The sequence below is a fragment of the Abramis brama genome, assembly GCF_963993115.1.
Source record: "Abramis brama genome assembly, chromosome: 3".
NCBI classification, from domain to species: Eukaryota; Metazoa; Chordata; class Actinopteri; order Cypriniformes; family Leuciscidae; genus Abramis; species Abramis brama.
This window is the reverse complement of record NC_139965.1, coordinates 9,559,135-9,586,415: the sequence shown is the minus strand read 5'-3', so window position 1 is coordinate 9,586,415 and position 27,281 is coordinate 9,559,135. Positions and strand designations below refer to the sequence as shown.

General features: G+C 37.3%; 1 protein-coding gene and 2 long non-coding RNA genes across 9 annotated transcripts in view; 1 reads left to right on the top strand and 2 right to left on the bottom strand.

The window, feature by feature from the left end:
* LOC311080147 (uncharacterized protein) overlaps positions 1 to 26,927 on the bottom strand; it is a 108,390-nt gene extending 81,463 nt beyond the window's left edge. For 3 of the 7 annotated variants that reach the window (XM_084109923.1, XM_084109921.1, XM_084109922.1), the window contains exons 1-5: positions 26,744 to 26,927; positions 24,595 to 25,032; positions 23,284 to 23,601; positions 22,715 to 22,978; positions 20,683 to 21,120 (exon numbers count right to left, since the gene is read on the bottom strand). In XM_084109923.1, coding sequence (XP_083966049.1) covers positions 20,683 to 21,120; positions 22,715 to 22,978; positions 23,284 to 23,601; positions 24,595 to 25,032; positions 26,744 to 26,807 — 1,522 coding nt within the window. In that variant the 5' untranslated portion in view covers positions 26,808 to 26,927. Of the gene's footprint in view, positions 1 to 17,207; positions 17,714 to 17,921; positions 18,021 to 18,804; positions 19,069 to 19,374; positions 19,690 to 20,682; positions 21,121 to 22,714; positions 22,979 to 23,283; positions 23,602 to 24,594; positions 25,033 to 26,743 lie in introns of those variants that run through there. The other 4 variants (XM_084109918.1, XM_084109920.1, XM_084109919.1 and 1 more) reach the window with 4 other exon arrangements.
* On the top strand, positions 8,662 to 9,105 carry LOC311080224. The gene is made up of 3 exons (XR_014605532.1): positions 8,662 to 8,757; positions 8,870 to 8,984; positions 9,078 to 9,105. It is a non-coding gene; the product is annotated as an uncharacterized lncRNA (long non-coding RNA).
* LOC311080230 lies at positions 13,250 to 14,835 on the bottom strand. The gene is made up of 2 exons (XR_014605538.1): positions 14,805 to 14,835; positions 13,250 to 13,431 (listed from the first exon to the last, which is right to left on the bottom strand). It is a non-coding gene; the product is annotated as an uncharacterized lncRNA (long non-coding RNA).
* Positions 26,928 to 27,281: the final 354 nt, after the last annotated feature.

Sequence of the window (27,281 nt, the reverse complement as noted above, 5' to 3'; positions counted from 1 at the left end):
GCCCTCCCCCTCATCCTGTGAGAGCTCTTCGGCCTCTGCCACAACGCCATCAGCTCGAGGTGAACCAAAAACAACTGATACCAGCTCTCAGTGATATGTGTCGGGTCCCCGTTTTGATAACAGTAACTTTCTCAAATGTTTACAGAACAAACGGGAACCCAGTGTGCCTGTATCTTCCTCTATTGCTGTTCTATTACAAGATAGAAAGTCTAAGGCCTTCAATAGCCGTACAGCAAACCTAACTAATCTGGTGCCTCTTACACGTCAAACTAATATTGCTGTGGGGAAAAGTAAGTCTGTTAAGTTAGCACTTCTAAACATTCGCTCACTTAAAAATAAATCACTTCTAGTCAACGACTTAATAACCACAAACAATCTGGATTTTATGCTTCTGAATGAAACCTGGCTACAAGACAGCTGCAGTGCAACAATCCTCAATGAAGCAGCCCCTCCTAACTTTACTTTTATGAGTGTCTGCAGAGCTGTTAAGAGAGGTGGGGGTCTAGCTGCTCTTTTTAAAGATATCTATCAATGTAAGCAAATATCACTTGGGAATTACTTGTCTTTTGAATATCTGGGTATTGTGTTAAAAGGTGCTCCACGCATTTTACTTATCATTATTTACAGGCCTCCAAAATACTCTCCAGCCTTTGCTGAGGACTTTACAGAACTGTTATCAACAATTACCTCAGAGTTTGACTGTTTTGCCATTGCTGGAGATTTAAACATCCACATAGATAATGCAGAAACCAATATGGCAAAAGAAATCAATACTGTTTTAAAAACTTTTGATCTGACTCAGCATGTACATGGACCCACACACAATCGTGGACACACTCTAGATTTACTCATCAGTAAGGGTCTAAACATTTCATCGATTGTTATTAAGGATGTAGCACTGTCTGATCATTTCTGTATTTTCTTTGATATATTGATCTCTCCTGCCACTGAAGCTAGATCTGTGTCTGTCAAGAAGAGATGCTTAAATGAGAACACTAGTGTACTATTTATGAAGGCTATATCCTTAACACCAAGCATATCTGCGGACTCTGTTGATTTTCTCCTTGATTCCTTTAACTCAAAAGTTAAAACTGTAATTGATGATATTGCTCCTGTTAAAGTCAGGAAGAAGAGTGGCAGACAAAAAGCACCTTGGAGAAACTCAACAGCAGTGCAAAATATGAAAAGACAATGCAGAAAAGCAGAGCGCATGTGGCGGAAGACAAAACTTGTAGTCCATTATAACATCTACAAAGACTGCATCCATGCTTTTAATATGGAACTAGGCAAAGCTAGACAGACTTTCTTCTCAAATATTATAAACAGTAATTTAAACAACACACGCACTCTTTTTGCTACTGTAGAGAGACTGACAAACCCCCCAAGCCAGATTCCCAGTGAAATGCTCTCAGACAACAAGTGCAGTGAGTTTGCTTCTTTCTTCTCTGAGAAAATCAGTAATATCAGAAAGGTGATCAGCACATCCTTGAGTTGCCCTGGGGTTAGACAGATCAAACCACCTGAGAAATTAGTTACTATGTCTGACTTCAAAGAAATTGATGGCAAAATTTTGGAAGAAACCGTACAGCACCTTAAAACATCAACCTGCGCTCTTGACGCACTTCCCACATCATTTTTCAAAAGTGTGTTAAACAGTTTAGAAGCAGATCTTCTAGAAGTGGTAAATGCCTCACTTCTCTCTGGGAGTTTTCCAAACTCCCTGAAAACTGCAGTTGTCAAGCCCCTCCTGAAAAAGAACAATCTGGATAAGACCATATTAAGCAACTATAGGCCGATCTCAAATCTTCCTTTCATAGGCAAGATCATTGAAAAAGTTGTCTTCAATCAGCTGAACAAATTCTTATGCTCGAATGGATACTTTGACAATTTTCAATCTGGTTTTCGACCGCACCACAGCACAGAGACAGCGCTCATAAAGATAATAAACGATATTCGCTTAAATACTGATTCAGGCAAATTATCAGTGCTGGTACTACTCGACCTCAGTGCTGCATTTGACACTGTCGATCATAACATACTTCTTGACAGGCTGGAAAACTGGGTGGGGCTTTCTGGGATAGTCCTAAAATGGTTCAGGGCATACTTAGATGGGAGAGGTTATTATGTGAGTATAAGAGATCATAAGTCTGAGTGGACATCTATGACATGCGGAGTCCCTCAAGGCTCAATTCTTGCGCCACTCCTGTTCAACCTGTATATGCTCCCAATGAGCCAAATAATGAGAAAGAACCAAATTGCTTACCACAGCTATGCAGACGACACACAGATCTACTTAGCCCTATCGCCTAACGATTACAGCCCCATTGACTCCCTGTGCCAATGCATTGATGAAGTCAACAGTTGGATGTGTCAAAACTTTCTTCAGTTAAACAAAGACAAAACTGAAGTCATTGCATTTGGAAACAAAGATGAAGTTCTCAAGGTGAACGCATACCTTCACTCTAGGGGTCAAACAACTAAACATCAAGTCAGGAATCTTGGTGTGACACTAGAGTCAGACCTTAGTTTCAGTAGTTATGTCAAAGCAATAACTAAATCAGCATACTATCATCTAAAAAATATTGCAAGAATTAGATGCTTTGTTTCCAGACAAGACTTAGAGAAATTTGTTCATGCTTTCATCACCAGCAGGGTGGATTATTGTAATGGACTCCTCACTGGCCTTCCCAAAAAGACCATAAGACAGTTGCAGCTCATACAGAACGCTGCCGCCAGGATTCTGAGCAGAACCAGAAAATATGAACATATCACACCAGTCCTCAGGTCTTTACACTGGCTCCCAGTTAAATTTAGGATTGATTTTAAAGTATTATTACTGGTATATAAATCATTTAATGGCCTAGGACCTCAATACATTGCAGACATGCTCACAGAATATAAACCCAACAGATCACTCAGATCATTAGGATCATATCAGCTAGAATTACCAAGGGTTCACTCTAAGCATGGCGAGTCCGCTTTTAGCTATTATGCCAGCCGCAGCTGGAACCAGCTTCCAGAGGAGATCAGATGTGCTCCTACAGTAGTCACATTCAAATCCAGACTCAAAACACTTCTGTTTAACTATGCATTTAATGAATGAGCACTGTGCCACTGTTCGTCCGAATGTTTGTACTGTACTGTATTTTATTTTTTTAACTGTTTTAATTATTCTTATTTCTTTTTATTATTTTAATTATTCTTCTTTCTTTTTATTATTTTAATTTCTTCTATGTAAAGCACTTTGAATTGCCACTGTGTATGAAATGTGCTATATAAATAAACTTGCCTTGCCTTGCCTTGCCTTGCCTTACTGACAGTACCAAGTCTGCAACTGCACAGGGCCTCGCGCTAAAGTGACACTTGATGATGTAAAGTCAATTAAAAGTTCCCATTTTTGCCCTTCGAAATATTATAATAGTTAAAAGACATGGCTACAAGTGAGACTGTGTATCGTGATTCTGTACTATTCTGGGGGGTAGAAATCTCGCCTAGGGTGCCAAAAAGGCTAGAAACGGCCCTGTTCACATGTCAGTCACTCTTCTTTATAGTCTATGGTCCGTCAGCGCGGCATCGCTCGTCAAGTTCGTAGAGAGCTTATTCAGTCCATTTTAAATTCTGATTTTGGCCGCCTCTCAAATGGGTTAAACCATAGATATATTGCCTATGAAGTTCAAGTAAATGCGCTAGAAAATCCGCGCTCATTCAAGGATGTGCATTTATTGCATGACGGAGAAAGCGCCGACACCAGCAGGATTTCATCTGACGGTACATAAGCATATTATAATCTATCTGTTCCGTGAGAGCAGAACAAATGAGCCTTTATTGATGTTTTTAAATCTGAAAACTCCAAAAAGCAACGACATAGTCAGACATCCATTTGTGCATGTTCACAGAGGAAAACAACTGAAATACAGCGCTGTTTGTTCTCTCGAACGATACTCGACGACAACAACGGAATTCTAAACCGTGGGTGTATTAAATTGTATGAAATAATCCCGAAAAAAAGCACAAAACACTGCAGAGATGGCAAGTTCAGCAGCTAACATTTGCTGAGGTGAAGTGATGGCTAGTAACAGCAGACAAACGGCTAGCATTGACAGCGGCAATCCACCTGTCACTCAAGTGGCCACTGGCCACACCCTTAATTATGCAGAACTTTAAATATTAATCAACTAAACGGATGAGTTATAAAAAAATTCACCTCCCTCACAGTTGTTATGAAGGGCAAAATTAGCTGTATAGACCAAAGCCACATACAGGCACCAGGTTGTAAACACGTTTTTTTCTGCTGTAAAGTTGGTAATTTTAACATGGGGGAGATTTGACTCACTTCTGCAGCCAGCCTCAAGCGGCCAGTCGATGAATTGCAGTTTAACTCACTTCTGTGTTGGTTTCAACATAGATATCATATATAAAGGCTAGATGTCTCGTGCGCGCTGCTGGCCAATGGAGGTCGACGTCCGCACGTGGCGGCCATCTTGCCACAGTGTGCTCGCTCACTCGTTTAATGGTGCATGTACTTTTAAATAACCATAACTTGCTCAATTTTCTACCGATTTTCAAACGGTTTGGTTTGTTATAAACGTCAGAGATGTAGTTATGACACTGCATACATACACTGCATACATATGAATAATTATAACATACATGTTCAAGCATTCGGAATTATAGCCACGTTAATAACATTTGTAAGAAACCAAACCGTTTGTAAATCCGTCAAGATTTCAGCGAGATAAGAGGATTTGTGTGCGTGCTGATCACTCACCTTAATTCACAGCTTCACTGTGACAAGATGGCCGAACGGTGATGCCGGAAGTGACTGCGCCATAAGACATCTAGCGTTTATATATGATATCTATGGGTTTCAAGAGAGAGATGGGGATTGCCGCTTGGTTCCGAAGCATCGCTTGAAATGAGGCTATCACGTGACCGGTGGAGCTTCACTGACATGTCACGTTGGGCTCAAATACGAAGCGTGTCGATTGCACTGTCCCATAACTATACATTTAGTGCAATATTATAATTATATCGGTCATGTTTGTATGTATGTTGTGGTGTATTGTTGTTATTCTTGAATTAAAGATGTAATTGCTTTTGTATTTGTGCATTTGTGTTTCTTAACAATGTGCATGTTTGTGTTGTTTTGTAAGGAACACACCAAAAGTGGTGCAATGAAAAATCACATAGGACTAATTTATTGGTGAAGAGGGTGAAAAGACACAAGTGTGATGCGAGTAAAAATGAAGAACAGAAAGTCTTTATTGTCATTGTATTGCAACACATTATCACTCCCAACTCGTCACATATTAACGCTTGGCTAGGACCCCTTGGCGTCACTTTTCAACGTTCTGGGTATACCTTTAGCGTCAATTTTCAACGTGCAGGGTAGTCCGATAGACTTCTATAGAACTCTGAACTGGAGCATGCAGCGTTGAAATTTGACGTCTTGGGTAAGCATAACGCAGCCCGTTGTCTGCGGTGAATGGGTCGAGACTACAATAAATAAAAAATTAAAAGGAATAGTACTCTACAATAAATGATCTATGCCAGGGCTAGTCAAATGGCAGCCCCCAGATCATCTTTATCTGGCCCTCCAACTGGTTTTTGATGTTTAAAACCTTTCGCAATCTGATATCAAAGTGCCCTCTGCGCAAAGATTTAGCGCGTTCATAGGCAACTGCATTCAGCGATGAGTTTAACAACGCAGGTAACGGCATTCAGAGGTGAGTTTAACCAAAACAACGCTCAACTGCAGGTAAAAAGGCATTCAGAGGTGAGTTTAACAACACTCCATGGCGCGTTCAAGTAAGCATTTAAGCGTTTTCTTGTCATAGGTAACGTTAAGTGACTGCTTTAACTAGAGCATGCTGGATAACGTTTTTTTATCGGAGGTTTGTTTATGTTAATATATATATATATAATACGCTACGATTGTGTTCAATTAATCAAAGTTTTGTTTATTTATTTATTTATATTTATTAAATCCTCTTAATTAATAACGCTGACGTCACTGTATGGGGCGATCCCAAGGTCAATTGCGCTTTTCCACTCGGTAAGTAGAAGAGTAATAGAGATGGATACTATTCTTAAATGTACACATCAAAAACTTTTGAATCAGGACAATAAGTTGTGTTTAGAACCTTTAGACGTGTAAGGTGGCAATTTTTTCGTATGACGGAAAATGATAGAAGACATTATTAAAACATATCATAGCTTGCTACACCACATGTGCAGGCTAGCAAAGTTAGCTAATCAAATACTGAAAGTTAATTTTTGTCGCATATAATCATGCAAGGTACAATTATAGGGGAATGTAAGATTTCCAGTATTACATTGGCCCACAACTATTATCCAACATTATAAGTGTTCAGATGAAGAACGGTGTTGCCAGATTGGTTTGTTTTACAGCCCAGTAATTGTTTAAAGTAAAACAATTAATGTGTATAATTAATGTAATAAGTAATGCTGTCATAACTTATTGACTGATTCATGTGTATATACATTTAAAAGTTCTGCTGTGGCTTTGGCTTTTTTTGGCGAAATAGAGCAAAACTTACATTATTCATTTTGTTGGTCTAAAATGTAGGCTTAATTAACAATATTAACTTATTGTTTATTGAACGGTATAAAATCAATATCACTATCCCATTCTGGCAACACCAATGAAGAGAATACTGGTGTAAAATGTTGAAATCTGTTGTTGTTTTTTCCTTTAGGTCCTTCAAATTTGGCAGCTTCAATTTCGTTTTATTCTAACCCCCCACCACATATACATACACACACACACACAAACAAAGGCACTTTTAAGAGCCACGTCCGTCTTGTTAACCTGTGCTCATCAGTCTCCCTGTAGCTGTAGCTGTAGCTCTCTCTCTCTCTCTCTCTCTCTCTCTCTCTCTCTCTCTCTCTCTCTCTCTCTCTCTCTACATCTATATTTGTTTTATCTGTCCATCTCTTCATTGTGAGTCTTTCTGTCTGTTTGTGTTCCTGTCCATCACAATTTCCAAGAGTGATTCAGAAATCCAAGAACAACTCATGATCTTGGATAACCTGGTTGATGACCAAGAACTGAAGGATGAGCTCCAAAGTTTTGATGACCTTCTTGGTGAGCTGCAAGAAGAGGAGGCAGCAGCACCAGTGAAGACACCTGAGCCGAGGGTGGAATGGAGAAAAAGAGACATTACTGGAAATATTGTCTATGCGAGGCCAAGATCAAGCAGGAATCAGTCAAATAAGGGTCAGTATTGTTTTTCATTCAAGATATTTTTAAGTTTTACATTGTTTAGGCACTTACTGTATGAGTGTATAAAATCAAGGAATATATGTATAGCTTGATATGTCAGGAAAACAATCAAACCAGAACCAATCATTTGATTTTTTGGTACTATACGGTTATCTGGACCACATGTGATGACCTACCCCAACCCCGCCCCTAAACCTACCCGTCACTGGGGTTACGACCAACCAAAAGCGGTTGTGGTCACGTGTGGTCCGTATAACCGTATAGAACCGATTTTTTGGATCTTGGTCTTGGATTAAGCGAAAGAGACAGATTAAGGCTAATATTACATATTTCTGTAAAGCAGTATAAACTAGCAAGTTAGCGCATAAAAATTAGTTTTATTGTGGGCTTTATTGACATTGTCAGAAAATCTTGTCAATATGGTTATGATGTCAAATGAGCTAGCTTGCACTAAATCTCTTGCAAGTTATTGGTCTTGGCAAGGCTGTGTTTGAAACAGTTTGTTCTTCAGAGTGTGTTGTCAATGGCCAGCCAGCTTGCTTCTACAGTATATAAGCATTCCTATTTGCTGTCATCATCTAGTGACACCTTGTATGCAGATAACCGACAGTAATTGGCATAATTGATGATGGCAAGGCAGCACAGGCTTGCGTGGACAACTCGATCCGATGGTCAGACGTGAAGTGATGAACCCAGTGTTGGTGAAGAGTGAAGACATAAACTGCAACGACGAACTTCCAGACGAAGACAAAGCCGGAGACACGAGGAGCCGAAGAAACAGGAACACAACAGGCAACATCCACAAAACAACGATCTGACAAACACAAGACGCATGAGGTGAGTATAAATAGGCAGTAGTAATGCACGACACCTGTCGCTGATCTCCCGGAGGACAATCAGCGACCACGCCCACACACACATTCATTCACAAAACACACACACACAGTGCAAGGGAGCGTCAATGAATTCCTCAACCGTGACAGTTAGTCCAGGAAAGATTGTTGCTGTGGTCACAATGAATGGTAAGAATGTGAAGAACTTTATTTTGTCCTGTTTGAGAAGCATCTTAAAAATAAATATCTATCCATAAACGTTTGACATGGATATAAAACTTAAAAATATATAGTATACAAAGTAATGTATAAATTGTACAAAGAACCCAAACCCTGATTAATCAGCTAAGGTTTACATTACAGTGGATGTGTTTTTGATATTTCCAGGATGACATGATCTAACCATGCCAGAGTTAATTTGTGAGGCATGCCAAGCCACTTGGACTGCTGGAGTCGCTGACCTAAACAGAAGTGACTACTGGCCTGCAACCACAACTGGCCTGTAAGATTACCACATACTGCACTAGTTACATCCTTACATAATAAGTAGGGGGATATGGTAACATCATATTTTCTGTGTTTGCAGGACGCACAGACATGCTGACTCTCATGGCCATGCGCTGGAATCAGCAAAAGTTCAACAATTTGGCTATCTCACTGACCCGTCGATATCAAAAGGTAATGACATCAGTAGAATTAATTTTAGATGTTCAGTATTGCATGTTAGCGGTGTATGAAACTGTGCATTGAACATTTGGTTCTTGTTTCTTACCACTGTTTGTTATTGTAGACCACTAAATCTCTGCAAAGCCAGTTACAAAACCTAGAGTCCATGAAAGCCCAATTGACAGTGACAGCGAGCCAATTGGAAGACTGCGTGAATGATGTAAAGGATTGGGCTGACGGTGAGGAAATTATTACTTGTAATACATTTAGTCACAAATAATTGTAATTGTTACTGGTATTGTAAAGTGCAAACCACACCTATTTATTCTCAGCATCAACAACAACAACTACAAATGATGCCTTGGCCAGCAGAATTGAGATGCTGGTAGCCAGTATCAAGAGACGTTCCCAGTGTCTCTATAAAGATGCCGATGGCAACAATGGTCGTGCCAGAATCCGCCGCAAGATCAGGGAGGAGAAGGGTACATAAGATAAATGACATAAACATAGGGTTGCCCCGACCAAAGATTACTATTAGGGGGCAGCCCTAATAAATATACACAACAATGATGACTGTTTATAAAGTTTCTAAGGCTGGTCTTATATTCTTGTGTTCCTCTTTTAAGATTCGCAATGTGGCCTAAGTGAAGAAGGTTTGAAAGGTCTGCAGAGCATCATCCTCAGAAAGCGGCATCAAATCAGAGAAATGAAGGTGCAAGCAAGAGACTGTTACCTGCAAGTTTTGTCTGGAGCAGAGGACATCAACTTCTTGTACAGTGCTTCAGCTGATGAGTACGACAGTGACTACGAAATATCCGATGATGGACTGTAATTCTGGACAATGACCTTAACTATGAATATAAAGCATGTAATAACATCTGCTTTTTATCACCATATAAATATAACGGTAACACTTTACAATAAGGTTCATTAGTTAACATTAGTTAATGTATTAACTAACATGAACTAACCATGAGCAATCCATTTGTTACTGTATTTGTTCATCTTTGTTAACGTTAGTTAATAAAAATACAGCCGTTCATTGTTAGTTCATGTTAGTTCACGGTGCATTAACTAATGTTAACAAGATTTTAATAAGTAAATGTTGAAATTAACAAAGATTAATAAATGCTGTATAAGTGCAGTTCATTATTAGTTTATGCTAACTTATGTAGTTAACTAATGTTAACTAACGAACCTTATTGTAAAGTGTTACCAATATAACCAAAGTGTTACCTCTTCTTTCACATATATAGAAATGTGTGCATGCATGCCTCTACAACCAGTCAGTGGTGGAAATAAAGTGCATTAATTAAAGTACTGTACTGTGTGGGGTACTTTTGTTGAACTCTAGGGTGCTGTATAACAATTGAAACCTGTTAAGAGACATGGAAGAAGCAGATTATGAGGAAGAAAACCATAATGGGGAGGAATAATTTTCTCCCCAACATAATATTCAATGTGCTTTCTGTGTAATCTAGTACAGGTTTCATAGTCGACTGATGTGATTCTGTGGTACTCAAAACATTTCACCACTCAACTTTGTAGATTCTTCAGCTGTGACCTGATTAACAGTATAATGTTACAGTTTTTCTGAATTGCTAAAACACATTTCTTGAAACCATCACTCACATTTTCAAAACCTTAAACACAAAACCAAATTTTCAAACCACATTCAGAAAACCTCTGACTCTTCTGCAAAATCAAACAATTGCCTCAATACCATAAATTAAACAATGCTCTCAATCATACACACAGTGAGTCAATATTATAAACACTACTGATCATTCGTTAGACACTACAGTACATCAAAAAATTAAGAACACAGAATCCAAAGCACGCAGTTACCGAAAAAAAGTGTATTGTAACTAAGTAAACAAATTTTGCAATTACATAGCAAAAGTATAGTAATTACAACTTACCGTAGTAAGGTGAATAACTTGTATACTGTATGCACTGCAAGCATAGTATTGTACTGAATATTGTATAGTATTGAATATCTATATATTCAGCACTTGCATACTGTGAAAATATAGTGACCCAACTGCAAAAGACAAAAAGGTTACAGTAAAAAACTCTAAATGAAAAGCATTATAGTCACTCAGAAGAGATGTGCAACTGCAGAATCAAGGTCAGTGAGAGATTTATTCTGCTTCAGCCTTGATAACATTCTCCACACTTGCTCTTTCTCATATTCCTCCTTGTTCACCATCTCTTACACACATACTCTTCCTCCTCTCCCTCTTATATTGTTTCCATTCATTGTTGGTATCAACATTCAGTGCAACATTTTGAGTCAATTTTGGCACTCTGAACTGACTTGTATTATGTACAGTTCGACAAATTAGATTAGGCTATTGAGAATTTGGGGGGGTTAGTGTTTTAGCAATTCAGAAAAAGTGTATTTTACAACGTTTGTAAAATATTACTGTATTTTTGTATTCCGAGTTCAGAGTCTTGCAATATAATCAAAACCTAACACAAGCATGATGTAAATATAGAAAAGGGGGGAAAGAAAAAAAATGTTCAGATATAAATGTGCCTCAATACAATTTGTTGTCCATGATGAAGAGAGTACATCTGTGTAGGTTTTACTGCCCTTCCTCCCCCAGGGGTCCCGTAGCACCCCTGGAAGAGCATACAAATGCACATTCTGCAAAGTCTGCAAATGCAAAGTCTGATAAGCGTATCAAAGTTAAAATTGGTAGGACAATTATTTAGGTTATGTTTAATACATAATGTTGGACAGAGATGTCTAGCATACATGGAAAGGTGTTATGAAAACATTTTAAATGGTGCCCACAGTAAAATACCAAATTTCAGTCTGGCTCTCAAATATGTCAAAGAGGTTTGTATAATGAACATATTTGGATGTCCCTTTGTTCATTAAAGATTGTATTTATTTAATTCTATTACTAGACATTTTTAAACTACATTACCCATAAGCCTCTATTACTGTGTCGATGGGACGGGCGCTGTAAATTGTAGTTCATTGAAGTGTGTAGTTACACTATAGTGTTAGGGTTAGGATCTCGGTAAACGTGTAATTTCTTTCAATATACAATACCTCATTGTTAACTGACAGTATTACTGACGTCATAACGACAGCAAAACATATTTTGCGATATGGAGCGCTTTTTATTCTGACCTAAACGTAAGTCCAACCACAGCTTGTCCTTCTGGCGCCATGGAAACGTCAGCCTCGTCACACTTGTCCATATATGGTATTTACAGGCTCTTCCGACTTTTGATGAACGCAAATCCAGGATATTTATTTATTTTGTTGTTGTTGTTGTTGTTGTTTTTCACTGAAAGAAATACAACAACACTTAATTTCCCTGATCATGTATGTATAAGTTCTGCAATAAATAATAAAAAAACAGGCTCTTCCGACTGAAGATAGGTTGTAACCCTACATGGATATAATTACAAAAAGTAGCCTACTCTTTATAGTTATTCTAGCATGTAGTATTTTGTTTTAAACAGATGTAAATTAATCTCTTAATCAAATAAAATGCGTCTGTAACATTTAAAGATGATTGCACACATTTTGTACTAATTTCCCAAAATGTATTGATATGCCAAACTATTTAAAGACTTTAATTTTTCTTTTCTTTTAAAAAAAAACAAACAAACCAGGAGCCACCAGAAAATACATTATTTTCTTCCCTTTGAAGAACACATTGCCCCCCAAAATAAAAAATAATATATATATTTACATGATTCATTTTAAATTATTTTGCTGTGAATAAATGCAAGGCAAATATAAATAGTTAATGACAGTTATAACTATAAATGTTAAAGGAATTAATATATAATATTGTAATTGAACATTTCAAACAGGACTACAACATTTAAGTGACATTTTAATAGCTTTAGTAGTATTCTGTAGTATTTATTCATGGCTGGCATACCAGACCAATAGTTCAAGTAGACTTACTTATACTAAAACAAAAATATGTAAAAATAATGCCTTTTGGAAAGCCATTATGACAAACAGCACTAACTCTTATGATCTCTCACACTTCCTGGCTGTTGTGCAGTTCTACCAGAAAGACTCGGGAGGCAAAATAACGTAACAAGTATGCATTTATTAACAGCCCAGCAAGCAAGTATTGAGATATAAAGTTCTTTGGCATTGTTCATTCCATGCGTAGCTCGCAATCCGAGCGGAACGGAATCTGCATTTCCTGCCTGAAGACGAAGGCAGGGGCGCAGCCGACACCTGTGAGGTTTGGGGAGGGACCATCCTAGTGGTGGTGGGGAGGATGAAGGGGAATGTAGGCGTCAGCATCTGCGAACTCAGACATGTGTAAGTACAGATTTTTTTTACTACAAGTTTTAGAACACGATTGGATAGATGAGAAGGTAATAAGTGACGTAACAATTGAGTCTTCCAGGCAGAACTTGCGCTAAAGCTTTCATTTCATGAAAAATGCAAAAGTTTTTTTTTTTTTTTTTTTTTAAAACACCATTAACAAAATAAACACAAAAATAGACTGGGTATTGTGCAAAAAACTTTAATGAACAAAAGCAAGGAAAAAAGAAGGAAAAAAAACCCTCAAAAATAAACTTCCAGGTGAGAGTCCAGGCTGTCATGCTGAAATCTGGTTGGGATCTGGGGACTTAGGCATAACATGTAGGAATTCACTGGCAGGCTCCCATGTGTCATCCCAGGTTTTGCCACTGTAAAATATCATAAGTGCACAAAATTTCATTAGAACACAGAGGGGGGGGGGGGGGGGGGGGAATCACTGTTGGGTTAATTTAGAGAGTTCCTTGAAATGCATTGATGCTTGTTAAAGTAGCATTAACTCTGGTTAAGCCCAGTGGTGGAACGTAACTGAGTACATGTACTCAATTTACTTAATAACAAATTTGAGGTACTTGGACTTAATTGGTGTATTTTCATTTAGCACTTTTTTATACAACATTGCATCTCACAGGAAAATATGGTACTTTTTCCTAAACTACAATTGTCTGGCAGCTCTAGTTACACAATTTTCCATACAGTTTCTGTACATTGAAAGCCATGTATTTCCAAATTTACTTATTTTAAAATGTTTCTGATAAACTGGGGGATTAAGTTGTCATTAGTGGGATGAGGAAAATGTTATGTCATCTACAACAGTTTAGAACACAGATCTTATGTTTGATGTTCTTATGTTCCTTTGAAAATAACATTTCCAGCACATACAACAGGATTCTCCATCTTAGAAAAACTAACTTATGACACATAAGAGTTTCAGATGCTGAAAAATGAATTTATGTGTGCATGAATCACTGCTACTTGTAACGCATTACCGAGTGGATGTCCTGCAGGCTCAATAAATAAGCTAGCTCAGAGCTAGAGCTAGCCGCTAGAGTACTTACTAGAAACACAAAACATGATCACATCAGGGCCATTTTATTGTCCATACATTGGCTGTCTGTCAGCTAATTTTAGAATTCTATTAATTACTCAGAAAGCACTGAATGGTCCAGCTCCTCATTACCTATAATCCCTTGTGTTAATCACAAAATTCCAGGATCTTACAAATAGAATATTCTAAATGAAGACAAGGAGGTAGATCATTCTCCCATTTGTCTTTAAAATTATGGAATAGTCTTCCGAGCATTCCAAATTAGGACACACTCTCTCAGTCCAAACTAAAGACAGTCCAGATATTTGTCTTTAGTCAGGACTGAGAGAGTGTGTCTGATTTTGGAATGCACGGAAGACTATTCCATAATTTTTCATCATCGGAATGCATGTCCTAAAGGTTACAAGGGCCTACCTGCTGGATCTAGCTCTTCCAAATGCCTCTACCTCATCGCTATTTGCTTCTGAGTACTGCCAATCGACCTCACTCCAGTTTCTCTAAAGACTACCTCAGAGGATGATTTACTGACGGGATCAACTACAGGACCAGGGAGTTTTCTCTTGCCACAGACAACACTGACATGAACTTCCATGCTGCTTGCAAGAAACCAGTTGAACTTTGCCTACATTGTATTAGTCATGGAATGGACTAATTTGCATTGCAATGGAATTAAATAATTAATAAAACATAACTTACCACACAGTGCAAGGCAACCAGTGGACTCACACACAAACACAAGTAATAAGTATTCTAACTGTTTAAGCAATCAATGAATAGGGCATACACATGTTGTTGTATTATCTTTGAAAGGTCAGAATCAGTCACTGAGATAAGAAAGCAGCCTAACAGAACATATTTTACCTCATTTATCCGTTCCCCAGTTATACGATCAAAAAGGAACACCTTCTGCGTACTACATTTTCGGCAACCTGAAATAAATAAAAAAAAACAAGGAAAGCTTATTAAGCCATGAATGCCATGCTTTGTAGCTGAATCAGTCCATATTTATAATTTATAATTTTGTGAGGCGATATGCAGTCCTTTCCATTCATGTCAAAGTGAATTTGTCCTTGTTTATGTCAATCAAGCAAAAAGTACAGGATTGGTTTTCTCAAAGTCCTCTTAGCTTAAGTCAGGGATTGACATTAAAATAACTATACTGTGAACTGGCTACCGATGATTCGGTGAGCCGATGAATCTAATTTATATTAAGTCAGCTGTGACTGGGAGCAAATTTATTAACAGTGTGGAGTAAGTATGTACTATGCACGTGGCCCCTCCGGACTCAAGAAGGTTTAGCAGGTGAACAAGTTACAAACCTTTCTTTAAGATGAAATGTATTCACTTTAACAGCATATTGGCTTTGATCTTCAGCTAATGTAAGTTCAAAACATTTTCAACATTTAACTTTGAATATTGTTTTTCTGCACAATCAGCTTTGTTTTACAGTAGCAGAAACTCTTCTGAGAAATACTCTCAACACTATTGTTGATCCTGTAGAGGAAGATGATGATGATGATGATGATGATGATGATGATGTGAAACTTGTGCTCCAGTAGTGCTGGGATTTACAGACATGATCATATCAACATCTTCCTCCACCAAACACAAACCACAGATCAGATTTCCACTGTGAGTAACTTTATTTATTATGAGCTTTATAAGGAAAACCATTATAACACTTTATTCTTTTTTTTCTTTTTTTTTTTCTTTGTTGTCTACCCTTTTTTTTAATTCAATTGCTTTGTGTCATGTGTAAGACTATGTACAGTTTCTATTTATTCCTGTAGCCTCTTGGCCAGGTCATGTTTGTAAAAGTGGTTCTCAAACAGTTTACCTGGATAAATTAAAGGCACAGTATGGGATTTTTTCTCCTCTAGGGGTCGCTAACCTATTTACAATAACAAAGGCGCAGTTTGATGACGCAACATTTGCTAAGAATTATGGAACTTGTCGTCAACGCCAAGCCGACCGATCTAATAATGTTTATGGATAACTGAATACATCGATGTTTTTATCATGACTGTGATATGAAGCAGTTCGGGATTGCTAAGAGACAGCTATCAGCTCCAAACGCGACGCGAGTCCCGCGGATATAAAAGGAATATGGACATTTTATTCTACCGAACTACACGCAGAATTACTACTCACAGGTCAGTTTATTAGACAAATTAAACTTGTGAGGTAACGCAGCGCTGTTTCACTTGGTCTAACATTACACTATCACACTAAACTGCATTTGAATGTGTTGAAATGTATGTGTTAGTTTGTCTGTATGAGACTAGCAGTAAGCTAGATCAACATTAGAATAACATATAGATCATATTCTAACATTTTATCATTGTTGAACTATATAAAATTGATTAGTTTTATGTAAATGTGCTCACCTGTTTAATAAAGTACATGTAGGAGCGGTCGAAGTCTCGGACGTGGAGCTCTCGTTTATATACTGTCTATGGGAGCTCTCGGCATCTCGAAAACACCGCGCTGATATTGATTCTCGTTTTAGTTCTCCTTTTTTATCCAAAGTCTGCTTGCCATGGTCCATAATGTTTGAACGAAACAACAACAGCGTGCAGATAGACATTGCGAACTCCAGTTGTCTGCGTCTGTCGCTTTGGTTAATCAGAGGGCTCTGCGAATAGCTCTGGTTACTATGGCAGCACGAGCGGAAACCAGGGACAACGCGGATATGACGCCATTGACTGCGACATAACGGAAATAAAGACACGGTCCGTGTCTTCGAATTAAAATATTAATTTCTCTGGATTTAGAAGTTAATTGGAACTGTCGGGATAATGTAAATACACAACTTTAAAAAATATATAACATAGATATTGTGATTTTTCATATTTTTAAAGCAAAAAAAATACATATTGTGCCTTTAAGGATAAAAAAAAAAAAATAATGAATTGAAACCCGATGCTTCTCTTTTAGTCTCTTAGTCAAGCCAATAAAAAAAAATATATATATATATATAAATATATATATATTTAACAAAGTAATTTGATTATAGTCTTGATCAGAGGCAAGTTTTGCTGGTTCAACTCTTTCTGAGTGTTTGAGTCTGTTATAAACTGCTGTCAAATACATTTATTTAGTTTGTCCTCCAGTGTCTTTAAAGGGAAACTGTCAACAAAGAATTTGAATGATGAAATGCTTTCAAATTATTGAATTACAGACACTAAATATATAAAGATGCATTATTAAATTATGACTGAAACATTAAGACATTGTTTTTGAAATAGATGATGGTTTACAAATGTGAAAAAACAAGAAAAACACCTCTAAAAAACACTTAATTTCAACAGTTATTAATTTATACAGAATAAAACTATGTTATGTATGACTAATAACTCAAACAAGCGAACTAGAACAAGCAACAGTATCATTGTCAAGCTTTCACTACTGAAGAACAGACTAACAGCATGAGGTTATGACAAATATAAAGCTTATAAGAACGGACTACAATATTTTCAAACCATGTTAAAGGACAAATAAATGCTGACAGAACATTCAAACGTGGACAGAATTAACTCTTTAACATCAGATTGAAGTTTCTTCCTCTGTTACGGCGTACTGACTTTGTTCTTCAGCACATGAAACTGAAATACACAAAACAATTGATTGCTTCAGTGACGGGATATATATATATATATATATATATATATATATATATATATAGAGAGAGAGAGAGAGAGAGATAGAGAGAGAGAGAGAGAGAGAGAGAGAGAGAGAGAGATCAGAGAGAGAGAGAGAGAGATCAGAGAGAGAGAGAGAAAGAGAGAGAGAGAGATCAGACAGAAGTGTTACCTCTCGCTCTGTAACATTTGTAAAGCAGCACGACTGTCGCTAGCAGATACGGAGAAGCGGCCAGAAGAGAACTGAGGATTTTGAGGACAGAAATCTGACCTGAAAAACAGAAACACAAGAACATTATTGAGCAACATTACAGAGCTCTGAAAGTTTCTCGAGGAACACAAAGTTTGTGAGTGAATATAAAAGCTTTGAAATATTTTCCCTTCCATCTCATATTATTCCACCACCATTTCCCTTTTACAGCTCTGTATTAAAGGAAGAGTTCATTCAAAAAAATAATATTCTGCCAAATTTACTGACCTTCATGTTATTCAAACCTTGACCTTTTTTTAGGCATTTACCCAGAACTAACAAACTTTCTGTCAAGATTCTCTCAAAGTTATGAACAAACGTTCTTCCTTCCAGTAACGTTAATAAAATGTTTGTTCAAAGTTATCTGGTTTTTAATAATGTTTTCAAAACATTAGCACAAAAATGTATACGTTTACGTTTTAGTTGGACGTTCATCGAACATTTTTTTTAAATGCTAACATTAATGCAACTCGTTTCAGAATGTTCATACATTTAAAAATAACATTCCCAAAATGTTTGCAGAATAATAAAAAGGAATGTTTTCTTCGTTCCAACGTTCGTATATCCAAGAAAAAAAGATTTTAGAACATTACTTTTTTTTTTTTGCTAACTTAGTGGGAACATTAGAAAATAGGCCTATTTGTTGTTAGCTGGGTACAGTATTGACTTTGCTTTGATCACTTCTATAGTTCCTTTTGGTTTCCAAAAATTATGTTTCTTCTGAGTATAACATGTTTAATCATTTAATCCATACAGAAGTTAAGCAATTCAGTATTTTAATGCAAAACTGTATCCGCTGGCTCACTTGTACCCTCAGATTTCCCTGTGCACACTACAGTCTTGTGCTTTTGCTTGATGCTGACGGTGTTGTTGGCGGTGCAGGTGAGTGTAGCGCTCTCTGCTGGACGGAGGCTGATGTTCAGATTCTGTCCAGTCTTGGCCAGATCTCCACTCCAGCTGTAGGAGGGATCCGGATCACTGGACGCCAGACACAGAAGATGAAACACACACATGTTTTTTGACTCCAGCCAGGAATCACTGAGCTCAATCTGTACATCTCTGATGAGATCTGGAGGAGAATAATATACTAAAGTCAAAAGGTTTTTTTTGGTGTCTATGTTTCCATGAAGAACATTTCACATTTTTTTTTATAGTGGAAAATAGTTCTTTACACTAGAACTGTTCACTGGAAGATTCTTCTCTGACATCAGATTTCCCTTTTTGAATCATTATTTTTAAAGGTGTTCAGTTTCCTTCATAAAGGAACTATTAAACTTCAGCTAAATGACTATAAACTTATTTAACTCCAGTTCTTGAATGTTTATGTGTGTTTACATTAACAGCATTGACAGGATGAATATCAAGTTAAACTCACCATGAACATGCAGCACAATGTGTTTTGTTGGAAGTTGATCAGTTTTTCCTGTTTTTACTGCAGTAATAGAGAAGCTTCCAGAATCCTGGAGTTTCAGGTCTTCTATTGTTATACTAATATTGTCCTTATTCATCTTTAACCTTTCATGAAATAATTGAGGATTCACCCGTTTGATCTGATCTTTGTCATACTCAGCGAATTCAGCTCCATTATATTTCCACTGCACTTCAAGACCTTCGTTTGTATAATCAGCAATTAAATCCAGCGAGTCTCCGACAGCTTTGTGCACCTGAACATCTGGATCAGCTCGTGACACTACAACACACAACAAACAACTCTGGTTACAAATCAACGCAAAAACATTTTTCATATTGTTCACATTCAACATAAGATTAATTAGTTTGGCAACAACATCATCAGAACCAATGAGAAAAAGGGAACAGAGATGACAAATATTAAATAAACCATCAAAAGAAGCTCACGGCATTTGAGGTGAGGGTTTATCATCACAGACCATCTCACACTTCTCACTCACTCTTATCTTCTTAAGAACTTCAGCACAGCAAAGTCAGGCTGAAGAATAACTTTATTCCCACCGGATATCTTAATTTCAGACTCTAGCGCATGGCCTGTAATGGTTTGTAATGTATATTTACACAATGACTCATGATCTGCATTTTCGGCTCATCGTTTCGGGTGTCCATTCTCGCTCAATAAAGGAAGTGTTTCACACCCCCTCCTCCACCCACCATCACCTCAACAGTGCCAAGTGTTTTATAAATGTAGCACATTTGAAAAATTATATATTCTTCCATAGCAATTGATGACAAGTGAACTTAAAACCCTGAAAAAATATATAATTTTGTAACATGCAATGCTGGTAGCAACAGAATAACGGTCTGTAACATTCGGCCACATTCTGTAAAGATAAGGCTTGAGGTTTCCTGAGCTGAACTTTTCTCTTTTCTCACAGATGAAACACAGATAAGACTTAAGCAAAACATGCTTGATCATTTATCTCATCAATGGAAAGCTTATTTATTAATCTCAATTTAAAATAATTGACCTATGTGAATGGTTTTGTGGTCCAGGGTCACATTTAGTTACATCGGCCTATTTAATAAACAGAAACATACATTTCATTTATTTTAAGTTACTACATGTGATATGACACACATAGACCTGAATGTTTTTTAAAGCATCTGCTACTGATTGACATACAGAAACTGTTTCACAGAAATTAACTGGTAAAATTAACTTGTTATTTGATATTTTGTTATTTTCTAAGTTAATCTTTTTCTGTCTTACCTCCACTGCTAACAGTAAATTTGCAGAAGACATCCGGAGCATCTTTAGCAGGCTCTATGTTCTGTATCCCATCACGGTTCACTCTTCTTAGCATCTTTCCATTATCAGCTTTAAAGAGGACTTTCTCATCCTCAATGAAGACTTGGAATTCGCAGAATACATCAGGTACATGCTTAGCAGCCCAAATATAGTCAATCCCACTCAAGTGAATTCTACTGAGGTACATGCCCCGCTTGTCCCTCAGCAGGATATTGCCATTGTTAGCCCTGGACACCTTGAACTTGCACCAGTCATCATTGTAGATCTTGGCAGCCTCAATGTTGTAGATGTCACTATTACGATTAGTGCTGCACCAGAACATGCCATTGTCTGCTATTAAAGCGACCGCCTTCTCTGTATCAATGTAACTCTTCAAAGGACCCAGACTCTCCACTGAGACTGCAAAAGAATTACAATTATTCATTCACGTCCATTCATTCTATACATTGTAAAGATCCTACTGGTAAACTCTTGAATACAGTATTATAATTATATTTACACGTTTCCTTTATCAAGTGGTTTTATGTGAGCTAACACACTGTTTTATACATTGAATGTGTTTTTTTGTTTTTAAAGCTTGTAACTGTAATAACTAGTTGGATATTTGAATTCACCTTCATGTTGTTGGAGGAACTACACATGCACCAGTACAGACTGATATCACAAGAGTTACCCAAAAAAATCCACCCACTGGCCATTGATAGAACAGTGAGCATGAACATTAGAAGAAAACATGTTTCTAGTTGTAAATCTTTTTTAATAAGACAAGTGTCACGGGGTGACGATGGCAGAAGGCGGAACCTTAACAGCGGGGAAATGTTTCCGCCGGGGAGCGTTTCTGGTGGGACTCCAGGCCGCTTCCGGTGTCCCGTGAGTATGATGGCGGTGTGGTGAAGTATCCGGTAACTCTGATGGGTCCGGGCTGAGGACCCAAGCAATCCGATTGGTTCAAAGCACGTTTTATGGGTAATCGCTTTAGTGCCTGGTTACAAATCATACAAAATCACTTTATTATAGAAGACGTTTGTACTACGTTATAACGAGTCATTAATGTATTTTAAGTTATACGTTTCATATACTAGTATTTAACCGAAGCTATAGATTGTGAATTTAAACATTTCTCGTTGTTAGTGTGTTTTTTAGTTAGCTTAGATAGTAGCATAGCATACAGCTAACGTTATCCGAAGATCGTGCTATGAGCTTTACCTGATATTACTGCACTGATACTGCCTTACCGTATCGCGAGAACAGATTTAGATCAGGCATACTACTGGCATACTAATTGGGTCCTCAGCCCGGACCCATCACTATAGAGTTACCGGATACTTCACCACAGCGGCTCGGAAAGACTAATAAGCAACATTAAAGGAAGAGTTCATTCAAAAAAATAATATTCTGTCAAATTTACTGACATTCATGTTGTTCAAACCTTGACCTTTTTTTAGGTATTTACCCAGAACTAACTAACTTTCTGTCAAGATTCTCTCAAAGTTATGAACAAACGTTCTTCATTCCAGTAACGTTAATAAAATGTTTGTTCGAAGTTATCTGGTTTTTAATAATGTTTTCAAAACATTAGCACAAAAATGTATACATTTACGTTTTAGTTGGACGTTCATCGAACATTTTTTTTAAATGCTAAAATTAATGCAACTCGTTTCAGAATGTTCATACATTTAAAAATAACATTCCCAAAATGTTTGCAGAATAATAAAAAGGAATGTTTTCTTCGTTCCAACGTTCGTATAGCCAAGAAAAAAAGATTTTAGAACATTACTTTTTTTTTTTTTTTTGCTAACTTAGTGGGAACATTAGAAAATAGGCCTATTTGTTGTTAGCTGGGTACAGTATTGACTTTGCTTTGATCACTTCTATAGTTCCTTTTGGTTTCCAAAAATTATGTTTCTTCAGAGTATAACATGTTTAATCATTTAATCCATACAGAAGTTAAGCAATTCAGTATTTTAATGCAAAACTGTATCCGCTGGCTCACTTGTACCCTCAGATTTCCCTGTGCACACTACAGTCTTGTGCTTTTGCTTGATGCTGACGGTGTTGTTGGCGGTGCAGGTGAGTGTAGCGCTCTCTGCTGGACGGAGGCTGATGTTCAGATTCTGTCCAGTCTTGGCCAGATCTCCACTCCAGCTGTAGGAGGGATCCGGATCACCGGACGCCAGACACAGAAGATGAAACACACACATGTTTTTTGACTCCAGCCAGGAATTATTGAGCTCAATCTGTACATCTCTGATGAGATCTGGAGGAGAATAATATACTAAAGTCAAAAGGGTTTTTTTGGTGTCTATGTTTCCATGAAGAACATTTCACATTTTTTTTACAGTGGAAAATAGTTCTTTACACTAGAACTGTTCACTGGAAGATTCTTCTCTGACATCAGATTTCCCTTTTTGAATCATTATTTTTAAAGGTGTTCAGTTTCCTTCATAAAGGAACTATTTAACTTCAGCTAAATTCCTACAGACTTATTTAACTCCAGTTCTTGAATGTTTATGTGTGTTTACATTAACAGCATTGACAGGATGAATATCAAGTTAAACTCACCATGAACATGCAGCTCAATGACTTTTGTTGGAAGTTGATCAGTTTTTCCTTTTTTTTCTGCAACAATGGAGAAGCTTCCAGAATCCTGGAGTTTCAGGTCTTCTATTGTTATACTAATATTGTCCTTATACATCTTTAACCTTTCATGAAATAATGGAGGATTCATCCGTTTGATCTGATCTTTGTCATACTCAGCGAATTCAGTTCCATTATATTTCCACTGCACTTCAAGACCTTCTTTTGTATAATTAGCAATTAAATCCAGCGAGTCTCCGACAGCTTTGTGCTGGACCTGAACATCTGGATCAGCTCGTGACACTACAACACACAACAAACAACTCTGGTTACAAATCAACGCAAAAACATTTTCATATTGTTCACATTCAACATAAGATTAATTAGTTTGGCAACAACATCATCAGAACCAATGAGAAAAAGGGAACAGAGATGACAAATGTTAAATAAACCATCAAAAGAAGCTCACGACATTTGAGGTGAGGGTTTATCATCACAGACCATCTCACACTTCTCACTCACTCTTATCTTCTTAAGAACTTCAGCACAGCAAAGTCAGGCTGAAGAATAACTTTATTCCTACCGGATATCTTAATTTCAGACTCTAGCGCATGGCCTGTAATGGTTTGTAATGTATATTTGCACAACGACTCATGATCTGCATTTTCGGCTCATCGTTTCGAGTGTCCATTCTTGCTCAATAAAGGAAGTGTTTCACACCCCCTCCTCCACCCACCATCACCTCAACAGTGCCAAGTGTTTTATAAATGTAGCACATTTGAAAAATTATATATTCTTCCATAGCAATTGATGACAAGTGAACTTAAAACCCTGAAAAAATATATAATTTTGTAACATGCAATGCTGGTAGCAACAGAATAACGGTCTGTAACATTCGGCCACATTCTGTAAAGATAAGGCTTGAGGTTTCCTGAGCTGAACTTTTCTCTTTTCTCACAGATGAAACACAGATAAGACTTAAGCAAAACATGCTTGATCATTTATCTCATCAATGGAAAGCTTATTTATTAATCTCAATTTAAAATAATTGACCTATTGTGAATGGTTTTGTGGTCCAGGGTCACATTTAGTTACATCGGCCTATTTAATAAACAGAAACATACATTTCATTTATTTTAAGTTACTACATGTGATATGACACACATAGACCTGAATGTTTTTTAAAGCATCTGCTACTGATTGACATACAGAAACTGTTTCACAGAAATTAACTGGTAAAATTAACTTGTTATTTGATATTTTGTTATTTTCTAAGTTAATCTTTTTCTGTCTTACCTCCACTGCTAACAGTAAATTTGCAGAAGACATCCGGAGCATCTTTAGCAGGCTCTATGTTCTGTATCCCATCACGGTTCACTCTTCTTAGCATCTTTCCATTATCAGCTTTAAAGAGGACTTTCTCATCCTCAATGAAGACTTGGAATTCGCAGAATACATCAGGTACATGCTTAGCAGCCCAAATATAGTCAATCCCACTCAAGTGAATTCTACTGAGGTACATGCCCCGCTTGTCCCTCAGCAGGATATTGCCATTGTTAGCCCTGGACACCTTGAACTTGCACCAGTCATCATTGTAGATCTTGGCAGCCTCAATGTTGTAGATGTCACTATTACGATTAGTGCTGCACCAGAACATGCCATTGTCTGCTATTAAAGCGACCGCCTTCTCTGTATCAATGTAACTCTTCAAAGGACCCAGACTCTCCACTGAGACTGCAAAAGAATTACAATTATTCATTCACGTCCATTCATTCTATACATTGTAAAGATCCTACTGGTAAACTCTTGAATACAGTATTATAATTATATTTACACGTTTCCTTTATCAAGTGGTATTATGTTAGCTAACACACTGTTTTATACATTATTGAATGTGTTTTTTTGTTTTTAAAGCTTGTAACTGTAATAACTAGTTGGATATTTGAATTCACCTTCATGTTGTTGGAGGAACTACACATGCACCAGTACAGACTGATATCACAAGAGTTACCCCAAAAAATCCACCCACTGGCCATTGATAGAACAGTGAGCATGAACATTAGAAGAAAACATGTTTCTAGTTGTAAATCTTTTTTAATAAGACAAGTGTCACGGGGTGACGATGGCAGAAGGCGGAACCTTAACAGCGGGGAAATGTTTCCGCCGGGGAGCGTTTCTGGTGGGACTCCAGGCCGCTTCCGGTGTCCCGTGAGTATGATGGCGGTGTGGTGAAGTATCCGGTAACTCTGATGGGTCCGGGCTGAGGACCCAAGCAATCCGATTGGTTCAAAGCACGTTTTATGGGTAATCGCTTTAGTGCCTGGTTACAAATCATACAAAATCACTTTATTATAGAAGACGTTTGTACTACGTTATAACGAGTCATTAATGTATTTTAAATTATACGTTTCATATACTAGTATTTAACCGAAGCTATAGATTGTGAAATTAAACATTTCTCGTTGTTAGTGTGTTTTTTAGTTAGCTTAGATAGTAGCATAGCATACAGCTAACGTTATCCGATGATCGTGCTATGAGCTTTACCTGATATTACTGCACTGATACTGCCTTACCGTATCGCGAGAACAGATTTAGATCAGGCATACTACTGGCATACTAATTGGGTCCTCAGCCCGGACCCATCACTATAGAGTTACCGGATACTTCACCACAGCGGCTCGGAAAGACTAATAAGCAAGATTAAAGGAAGAGTTCATTCAAAAACATAATATTCTGTCAAATTTACTGACATTCATGTTGTTCAAACCTTGACCTTTTTTTAGGCATTTACCCAGAACTAACTAACTTTCTGTCAAGATTCTCTCAAAGTTATGAACAAACGTTCTTCCTTCCAGTAACGTTAATAAAATGTTTGTTCGAAGTTATCTGGTTTTTAATAATGTTTTCAAAACATTAGCACAAAAATGTATACATTTACGTTTTAGTTGGACGTTCATCGAACATTTTTTTTAAATGCTAAAATTAATGCAACTCGTTTCAGAATGTTCATACATTTAAAAATAACATTCCCAAAATGTTCACAGAATAATAAAAAGGAATGTTTTCTTCGTTCCAACGTTCGTATAGCCAAGAAAAAAAGATTTTAGAACATTCCTTTTTTTTTTTTTTTTGCTAACTTAGTGGGAACATTAGAAAATAGGCCTATTTGTTGTTAGCTGGGTACAGTATTGACTTTGCTTTGATCACTTCTATAGTTCCTTTTGGTTTCCAAAAATTATGTTTCTTCTGAGTATAACATGTTTAATCATTTAATCCATACAGAAGTTAAGCAATTCAGTATTTATATATATATATAAAACAAAAAACAAGATATGGAACCACAAGCAGTTTTTTACATGCATGTTAATTTCCTATACAAACACAAATAAGGAAGTGTATTACAGCCGGTTGAGACATTAACTGAGATGTTTCTGAAGATGCTCACCCTGGAGAAGGAAAAGCAGGAGAACTGCTAAAATGGAGCAGCGGGACTCTTGAAAGATGTTCATGTCCGGACGTTTAGACGACAGACTGAGGCATCAGAGAAAGACAGAAGAGAGAAAACGACTTCCTCAGTTGATCACGCAGAGTTATTCATCTCTCTCAGTTTGTGCACATTTGACCACAGCTCTGTGGCTGTTCTGACACTAACAATTGTGTAAGACATTTAACAACACAAGAGACATTTAAGTTTCAAGTTTGTATTTATTTATATAGCACATTTAAAAACAGCAAACATGGCTGACCAAAGTGCTGAACAAAACACAAGATAAAGAGACAAAGACAAACCACACATTCATGACAAAAACTCACAATGAATTAAAAGCTAAAGAAAAAAAAAAAGTAGGTTTTAAGAAAAGATTTAAAAGCAGTTAAAGACTGAGCCGATCTGATGTAAACCGGAAGGCTGTTCCACAGCCTAGGGCCGGCAATAGCAAAGGCTCTGTCTCCTCTATGCTTTAACCGTGATCTGGGGACGGACA